A 9,274-nucleotide genomic window follows, 5' to 3' on the forward strand; every position below is an offset into this window, starting at 1 on the left:
AGTGTAGGCAGGGATATAAGCAGGACTCTGAGGCTCAATAAGAGGTGGTTATCCCTTCAGTTCTTCTTCTTCTTCTTCTTCTTCTTCTTCTTCTTCTTCTTCTTCTTCTGTAAAACTTTTTATTGAGCCGAGTGATGGTGGCACACAACTTTAGTCCTCCTAGCACTCGGGAGGCAGAGGCAGATGTCTATGAATTGGAGGCCAGCCTGGTCTACAGAGTGAATTCCAGGACAGCCAAGGTTACAAAGTGAAACCCTGTCTCGAAAACCCAAAACCAACCAACCAACCAACCAACCAACTAAAACCCAACCCAACCCAAACCAAACAACAACAACAACAAAAAAAAACAAAAAAAAAAACCAAACCAATCAACTTATCTCCCCATCTCTCTATATCTGCTTTCTTCCCTTGTAACCTCCCCCCAAAAGAAAAACAAACTTCTTGCAGTGTGTCATGGTGTGTCACAAGTATACTGTTCTGCCAAAACAGCTTCTCTTGCAAATAATCATTTCAGTGAGTCACTGGTCTGGTTCAAGGCCTCTGGCTTCTGCTACATCATCAATACTGGCCCCTCACCAGGACTCTTCTTGGATATCCTGTCTTCAATCTGTTCTTTAAGGAGTCCCACTCCTTTAGGTTGTGAATGGCATTGGGGTACAAGATCTGGTCATATAGATATCTTGGTATTTAAATTCTGTACAAAAAGGAACAATGCAGATTTGATGGCTAATTTTTTATTATCAGCTTGAGAGTCATCCGGGAGAGGAAACATCAGTGAGGAATTCTGTAGCTCAGGTTGGCTTGAGGGCATGTCTGTGGAGTGTTCTCTTGATTATTAACTGAGGTGGGAAGACCCACTCTGAATATGGGCTAGCTGAACAGAAAGCTAGCTGAGCATAAGCAGTAAGCAAGCAGGCAGCATGGGCACATTTCTCTTTCCTCTGACTGGATGTGATGTAATCTCTCCAGGCTCTTGCCTGTGTGACTTCCCCAAAATGATAAGCTGTGGCATGGAATTGTAAGCTGAAAAAGCCCTTTCTTCCCCAAAGCAAAGGTCAGGGTATTGGTCACAGCAGCTGAAACTAGGACACCAAGAAAACTTACGCATTTGAAGTGGGCCAGTTCAGCGGCCAATTCGGTATAGTCACATGTCTATAATGTCTGTGGCATTAGGATACACCTAGACAATGTCCACTACAGTGGAAGGCTATACAGAAAGCAGGATCTATGGACACCTATGGGGAGGGAGGGATGCTAACCTTGTCCTAAGACAGACCATTGCTATTGTAGAGTCCTGCACTCTGAATATTTTACATACATATGCCTTGCCTGATCCGTGGAGAAGGGTGGAGACTGGAACTGCAGACTGGAGGAAAGGTCTCACCTTCCCACATCTCCTTTGCAAAGCTCTCTCTGTTGCTCATTTTCCTCCTTTCATCCTCCGAGAGCATGTACTGAATTCGTGAAGACCATCTGTATTTGTATAATGATAGGAAATTCTTTGATATAATTACATGAATGATTTTGAGGAGCCCCTAACCTAAATCTGCTACTTTTGTTTAGGTGACCAAGTGGCCTGTAAGGAGCCAAGGGCTGCTCTACGACCGGAGCTGGATGATTGTGAATCACAATGGTGTTTGCCTGAGTCAGAAGCAGGAGCCACGGCTCTGCCTGATCCTGCCCTTCATCGACCTGCAGCAGAGGATCATGGTCATCAAAGCCAAAGGTGTAAAATGGTTCATTTCCACAGAGTGATCATTGGAGGCAGCTCTCATTCTCAGATTAGGAAACAAAACAAAACAGAAACCTGATGGTCTCTCTTCACTGAATGTTAACATTATCTTCAAGTCAGTGAAGCGATGTTTGGGAGAGACAACAAAGCCTGGGAGCTCAGGGCTCTTGACGCTTGCCTTCTTTCTTTTCACCCATCATGCTTTGTATGATCTTAGGCTTTGGTTCTTTCCTCTTGATTTTTATAGTGAGCCATCCACATATAGGAAAGCTCTGTCCAGGGCACTTTCTATGATGATGGGAGTGTTCACCATCTGTACTCTACAGCTCGCAGCTGCTGGTCATAGTGGCCACTGAGTCCTCAAAATGTGACCAGCAGACATTAGAACTGAATTTCAAAACTTTTATGTTTTAATTCATCTAGACAGCTACAGAGTGTTTGCCAGCTATATAGTGTTTGCCAACATAGAGGTAAAATTAACATAACATACAACTATGCCACCCAGTTTTAACAGAATTTAATGTTTGGCTTGATTTCTCAAGATTTTCTCTTTCTTTCTTTTTTTTTCTCTTTCTATTTCTTTTTTTTCCTTCTAAAAATTATTGTATGTGTGTGTGTGCGCGTGTGAGTGTGGGCACACATGTGCTGTGGCGTGTGTGTGGGCGTTACAGAACTGCTTTGAGGGAGTCAGTTCTCTCTTTCCACTTTGTTTTTGAGACAGGGTCTCTCTTGTTTCTGCAGCTGTGTGCTGTGTATTCCAGGCTAGCTGGACCCTGAGCGTTTGATTCTCCTGTCTGACTCCCATCACTTTGTAAGTGTGTTGAGACTATTTTCTGTGTGATCTCAGGGTCAAACTCAGATCATCAGACTTGTGTTTTAGGAACTTTTATCCACTGAGCCAATGGTAATGATGATAACCATTATTATACAACCATATATGTGTACATATAGATGAAATTTCATATATATATATGTACACACACACACATATATGAAAATTTCTACATCACTCCTGGGTCTTGGCCTTCCACAGTTGTAGAATACTGTCTACCCAGCTGTGGCTGAACTTTCATAATGTTCTACGTCCATGTCATGACTTTGCTTCTTGTCTGTGCTTTTGCTGGTCCTGTTGTTGAGTTTTCCTGAAACCAGGCCAATATTTCTAGAGTTCCAAAGTGAATACTGATATTGACCCTTTGTTCTACTGTAAGAATTTTAACACATGCCCATGTTTGGGTAACCACCCTCACAGCTCAAGTGCAAAACAGTCCATCACCCCAAGGGAAGTGCATTATGCTACCCTGCTGTAGTTTCTCTTTCTCCAACCTAAATGTCTGATGACCAAAAGGGCCATGGAATCAAAAGTATCATATATGTGTGAACTTTAGAAACAGCTTTTTTTTTTTTATTTTCACTCAGCATTATAGTTTTGAGACCCACTTAAGTCAAGTGTGTCTAAATGTGAATGTAGTGGGTGCATCTATCTATTCGTTCACTGAAGGGTATCTGAGTTGTTGCAGATTTTAGGCAATTTAAAATTTTTATTTTTTTATTTATTCATTTAGTATTTTTGAATAGAAGGATGGCACGTTTAAAAAGCAGTCCTCTCTTGTTCAAGCCTCATGTTTCCCAGTGTCTTGGGTGTCTCTCCAGATACATCTTGGCTTTTAGAAGATATAATATACTAGTAGCCTAACGAGACCTGTAGCTCCAATGGGCTGAAGAGCCCTAAGGCCTACGGCTAGCCTCAGAGGTCCTCTCCGCTCTGCCATGAAAGAGCTTCCTGGAGTGAACCTTCCTTCTCCCACCATGGCACATTCATAGCATGGGGTAAACAACAGTGAGCCCTGTTGGAAATGGCTCCCCTTCTGCCTCTTCTCAAGGTCATGGTGCTTTTGCTCTTGTGCTGTTCTGTTGTCCTTCCCTCTCTGTCTCAGAGTCAGGGGTCCAGCTCTTCTCTAGACAAATGGCCATGGAGGGCCCCTGACGCACACATGCTTAGGTCTCATCATCAATGTGATATGTTAGTGGATTACCTTGTCCAGAATTATCCTTGGTGACTTGAGGAAAAAAAAAATACTATGTAGCAATATTTCTTAGGTTTGACTAGATAGTATCGTATTGAGTATTTTTGTATCTTTTAAAAAATTAGTGTTGTTGAATATAGCCTTCTTTTTTTTATATACTTTTTGTTCAGTTCATGTACCAGGATACTAATATGCTATTATTTAACCTATTACATGTATAGGTTAATTCTGTATGTGCGTGGCGTATATAACAATTGAAGAACATTGGAATCCCTTTCCAATCCCATAAATGTAACTTTTAAAAAAGATTTATTTATTTTATGTATATGAGTGCTCTGTTTTCATGGACATCAGAAGAGGGAATCAGATTCCATTACAGATAGTTGTGAATGAGCATGTGCTTGCTGGGAATTGAACTCAGGACCTCTAGAATAGCAGCCAGTGTTCTTAACGGCTGAGCCATCTCTCCAGCCCTGCAACTTTTTTTTTTTTTTTAAAGCAATAGTGATTATTGATGCATGACTAATCTGACTCTGGAAGGACACACTCTCTGCCAGCATCGTTACAGTATCATCCTGCCTGTCTAGTTCTCCTATCTAAGTGCTGACCAGGCCTGACCCTGCTGAGCTTCCAAGATAAGATTAGATGCATTTGGGGCAGTATGACAATATACTGGTTGTCTGTTTCTAAAAGATTTTTGGTAGCTTAGAGGACAATAACTTCAGAAGGTGGAGACTCCTACAGCAGAGGAATCTATCTAAGCATTTTGGGGACCGTGGGTGTGATGGCCCAGTGTGAATGTTCCACCAGGAAGCTCCTTGAAGCCCACGCCATGCTGCGACAGTGAGGAAGAAAATTTCTGTGCTATCAGCTTCTAAGACCCACCACTTTCCCCATCTGAGCAAATCCCAATGTCATTAAAATGAAGGTTTCATAGCAATGAGCGTTCACTCACACAGTTGTTTTGTGTGATGCTTACTTTGCCTCTGCTTTCTGTTCGCTAGGGATGGAGCCAATAGAAGTGCCTCTTGAGGAAGACAGTGAACAGACTCAGATTTGCCAAAGCAGAGTGTGTGCAGACAGGTGAGGCTCTGAAGCAGGTAACCCTGGTGGTTCTGTGGGCACAGTGGCGCAGAGGGAGGAGAGAGCTTTGCTCTCTACAGCAGGTCGCCTTCCACCTGCCACTCTGTCTGCTGCACACTCCACTGTAATCATATGGGCTTCTTTGTCTCCTTCACACACCAGCCAGCACGCTCCATTTTCAAGTCTGTCTTTGCTGTTCCTTCTGCCAGTCATGCTCTTCCCTACTAACGACTCCCAAGGGCTCATTCCCTACCCCCATCAGCCTCATTCTCAGCAGGAAAGTTTTAGCATCTGTATTCCTTATGACCTAAACATGACCTTTTCCTAAAAACATGGAATAACAAATATTCCAGTAATGAAAAACCTGTGCAAGCTAATACCAACAATCAATTAACCATGTAACTGTAGATAGTTCAGTAGAGATTTATATATAATAATCAGGAGCTGGGGAGACAGCTAGGTCAATAAAGTGCTTCCCATTCAAGCCTGAGGAAGAGCTGGGTGTAATGTCATAGCCTTGTAATCCCAGCATGGGGGAAGGAGGAGACAGATGATTCCAGCCCAGCCTGGCCAAATGGATGAGTCCCAAGTGCCAGGGGAGACTCTGTTACAAAAAGTATGTGGTTTGAGGATGGCTCACGCTTAAAAAATTTGCTGCTCTTCCAGAGGACCTGGCTTCAGTTCCCAGCACTCACCCGATGGTTTAGAACTCACTATAACTCCAGCTCCATGGGATCTGACATCCTCTTCAGAGTTTGGCAGACACTGGGCATGCAGGTAGTGCCCATAATGCATTCAGGCAAAATGTACCTATTCATAAAATAAAAGTAAATAAATCTTAAAAAGAGACATATAGTTAACAAATTGAAGTTTTTAAAGAAAAAAAGGCCGTGTCTGAGACAGATACCAGTGTCCTGGTTAATAATGCTTTCCAGACGTCTGGAGACCAGAGGCGCTTCTGCTCAGAACCATGGGTCCATTGCAATGATTGTGATCTTGGTGTGGCCTCTGAAGGCACAAACTGTTTTCCCGGTCCTCCCAGAAAAGGAGCCAGCTATTTTCCCCAGGAAAATTTAAGTTTTCAGCAGTATCTGCTTTGTAATCCTAAGATATTGTGACCCCAAGGAAAGATGTGGCTTTAAATTTTTTTTACCATGTACATTTTAAAAGATTTTGGAGTATCCTAGAGTTTACTTTATTTCGTGTGTCTGAGTACTTTGCTTTGTTGTATACATATGCACATTGTGTGTTCCTGGTGCCCTTGGAAGTCAGAAGAGACTTCAGACTCCCTCCACTCCCCCCTCCCCGCCCCCAAGCTGGAGCTATAAACAGCTGTGAGCTGCCTTGTGAACTCTGAGAACTGAACTCGGTTCCTCCGGAAAAAGCAAGTGCACTTAACACCTGAGCTACTTCTCCAGCCCCAGATTCTACAATTTAAAAAAACGAGATCAATAGATTTACTGACACACCAGTATTCTGTAGACACAGCATTAATTTCTGTGGACGAAACGCTTCAGCCCATGTGATCTGACTGTGAGAGAAAACATTCCATCAGGCCCATGGTGGAAATCAGGGCACGATTCTGGGCTTCAGGCCTTATTAAGGCTAAATATCACCCTGGAAGTCTCAACCTCCGATCTTCGTGCAAAGGAGATCTTTTGGGGAGGGCTTGTGATACTGTGGATCCGACCCCGAAAGCCTCTCATGGGCCTCCCATCTCAGATCTTCTTGGACTTGAGAGAGTTTCCTGCAGCTTTACAAGCTGTCCGTGCTTCAGGCTGCCCGATCCTGGGGACTTTGCAATGTTTTCTGGGTTATTTTAATTTGGCTATTTGATATTTGAATAAATGTTCAAAGAATTGCAACATAAAAATTCACTTCTTTTTTTTTTTTTTTTTTTTGCCAGAGTAAACACTTACGATTGTGGAGAAAATGTTTCAAGATGGCTGTCAAGGTTTTTTGGCCGTCCATGTCATTTAATCAAGCAAAGCCCACACTTCCAGCGAAATGCAAGGAAGTTGCCTGGAAAAGGTATTACACGGGGATGGAGTATTAAAGGGCTGGAGCCCTGGTTTCTCTGCATGCGTCACATCCAGCCCAAAAGTGGAGTCGGGGGCAACTGGCTCCTGACTTCATCTTGTACTGCAGGACTCACTCACTGCAGGGTTCTAAGCTGGGAGTGTTAAGACCTCCCTTGAGGCTTGGGGTGCAGCTGTGTCATAGTAGGAGATGTGGGAACACAGAACCACAGCCACTCCTGGTGCAGTAATGGTGGCAAAGGACGAGAAGAGGCCTGTCGCCTGCACAATATGGAGTTGGAGCAGGAGAATGGTGGGGCTTATGACTCCTTCCAGGATGCCCCTCCAGGGCCAAGGCTCCCTGGGTCTAGCTGGCCTTCCACCAGTTTTGTGTTTAAAGACCTTAGTGAAAAAAAAAAAATTAAGTTTCATTATTCACCAGAGCATTTTTACATTTTAATCTAAAGTTTCAAAGTAGTTTAAACAGTTGCAAAAGATAGTATCTACAGAACCTTTTATTTATTTCTATTTTATGTGTGTGGGTGTTTTGCTTCATGTATGTCTGTGCACCGTGTGTGTGCAGTGCCCTCAGAGGCTGCAAGTGGGAACCAGATCCTCTGGAACTGGAACTGTAGACAGCCACTGTCTGAGTGCTGGGAACTGAACCTGGGTCCTCTTGAAGAACAGCTAGTGCTCTTAACTGCTGAGCCATCTCCCCAGCCCTGCAGCTCGTTATTACTTAGTGCTATTTTGAGTTGAAACGCATAAAGGATTCTTTCCAACACTGCATAGCTATTTCAGGGCTGTGATAATCATCTTAATGCCATTGCAATTTAAATTTCATGAGTTCTCATTAAAATACATGTGAGTATGTGAGCTTATATCTGTGTGTGTATGTATGTAGCTCATATATATATATATATATATATATGTCTTTTTAATGTATGTGTGGAGTGTGTATATGTGTGTATGGTATGGTGTGTATGCTTTGTGTGTGTATAGTATGTGTGGTGTGTATGGTTTATGTGTGTATGGTGTGTGTGTGTATGGTGTATCAGGCTAGCCTTGAACTCAGAGATTTGCCTGCCCCCATCCTTCTGTTCCCCAGGTGCTGGGATTAAAGGTGTGCCACCATGCCCAGCATTTTAATTTTTTTCTTTTCCTTTCTAACTTGTATTTCATTTGTTCTTCAGTGGAACTTTGTCTTATTATGCATAGAACTCTCTTCTTCGTTACCGTCTCACATTTCTGTAAAACTAAAATAAATAAAAATTGAAGCATATAAGAAGACTTTGGAGTTTCCTTAGACCATCTGGGTTAAAATTTTTTTCTGGATCATGTTTTTATAATTTTAACAGTATCTAGTCAATCAAAACAACATAAATCTATAATATATTTTGAAAAATAATTATTGAATGTAAAGAGCAAATCTTAGAACTCTCTCTGGGCTCTCATATGGGTCCCCCATTTGAGGGTGGCTGTCATTTACAGACAGACCTGGTGGTGCTCAGCGCCCCTCATTTCTGAGAAATCTCATGAATTGAGAAGAGCTAAAGAAAAGGGGATCTTGGTTAGCACACTGTCACTCAGGCCTTTCTTCTGAGGTCAGTGACCGGATCACAGGGACATAACATAAAATGCCTTTCATGTCTGCCCCTCGACAGCTTAATTAGGTCCTGCGGTTCCCTAGTGAAGGACTGGACTGCACCTGACCTGTGGGAGGATCTTTTGCCCGGGCTGTGTGAGACTTTTATTTCCCCAGTCATGGCTCCACCACTTGAATAGGACTTTTGTTTGCTTTGCTGGAGGTGGCCAGCCCCAGGGCAGCGTGCCTTGGGAGATGTGTGGCCTTTCCTCTGTGACAGGGGAGCAGGCCCTTTGTAGAGGACGAAATGGCACCTCCCTTCTTAGCCAGACCAAAGAGGACAGCTGGAGTGGGATCACATGCTCTGGAGCCTACTGTCTCTGCTTGAAGATGCTCCATAGGCCCCGCCCCAGTCAGCCCTGTCATCACCAGCTTGGATAAAAATAGAATTTCACCATTTCTTTCAATAGTTTTTTGGCCCCCTTTTCAATAGCTTTGAATCCTCTGATTGTTTCTGCATAAGTACTGTTTGTAACCCCGCTGACTGCTGAAGTGTCCTATTCTGTTTGCCAAAGTCTGTCTGTCTGTATGTCTCTAGTTAGATATAAAAGGTCTTTGTGGGGCTGGAGAGATGACTCAATATAAGAAGCACTGGTCCTCTTCCTGGGAACCCAGGTTCGATTTATAGCACCCAAATGGTGGCTCACAACCGTCTGCCACTTGTCTCAGTTGATCTAATTCTTCTGGCCTCCATGGACATGCAGGCAAACACCCATATGATTACACACACACACACACACACACACACACACACACACACACACACACA

General features: G+C 43.2%; 1 protein-coding gene across 1 annotated transcript in view; it reads left to right on the forward strand.

Annotated features, from left to right (window-relative positions):
* The window catches only part of Mocos (molybdenum cofactor sulfurase), a gene marked incomplete at its 3' end in the record, with an annotated part of 35,176 nt that extends 28,195 nt beyond the window's left edge, over positions 1 to 6,981 (forward strand). Inside the window, exons 9-11 of the mRNA XM_055619223.1 lie at positions 1,564 to 1,726; positions 4,764 to 4,842; positions 6,749 to 6,981. Coding sequence (XP_055475198.1) covers positions 1,564 to 1,726; positions 4,764 to 4,842; positions 6,749 to 6,981 — 475 coding nt within the window. The remainder of the gene's footprint in view (positions 1 to 1,563; positions 1,727 to 4,763; positions 4,843 to 6,748) is intronic.
* Between the last annotated feature and the right edge of the window lie 2,293 nt (positions 6,982 to 9,274).

The sequence above is a fragment of the Psammomys obesus genome, unplaced genomic scaffold, assembly GCF_907164565.1.
Source record: "Psammomys obesus unplaced genomic scaffold, mPsaObe1.curated_primary_1811, whole genome shotgun sequence".
Classification (NCBI taxonomy): Eukaryota; Metazoa; Chordata; class Mammalia; order Rodentia; family Muridae; genus Psammomys; species Psammomys obesus.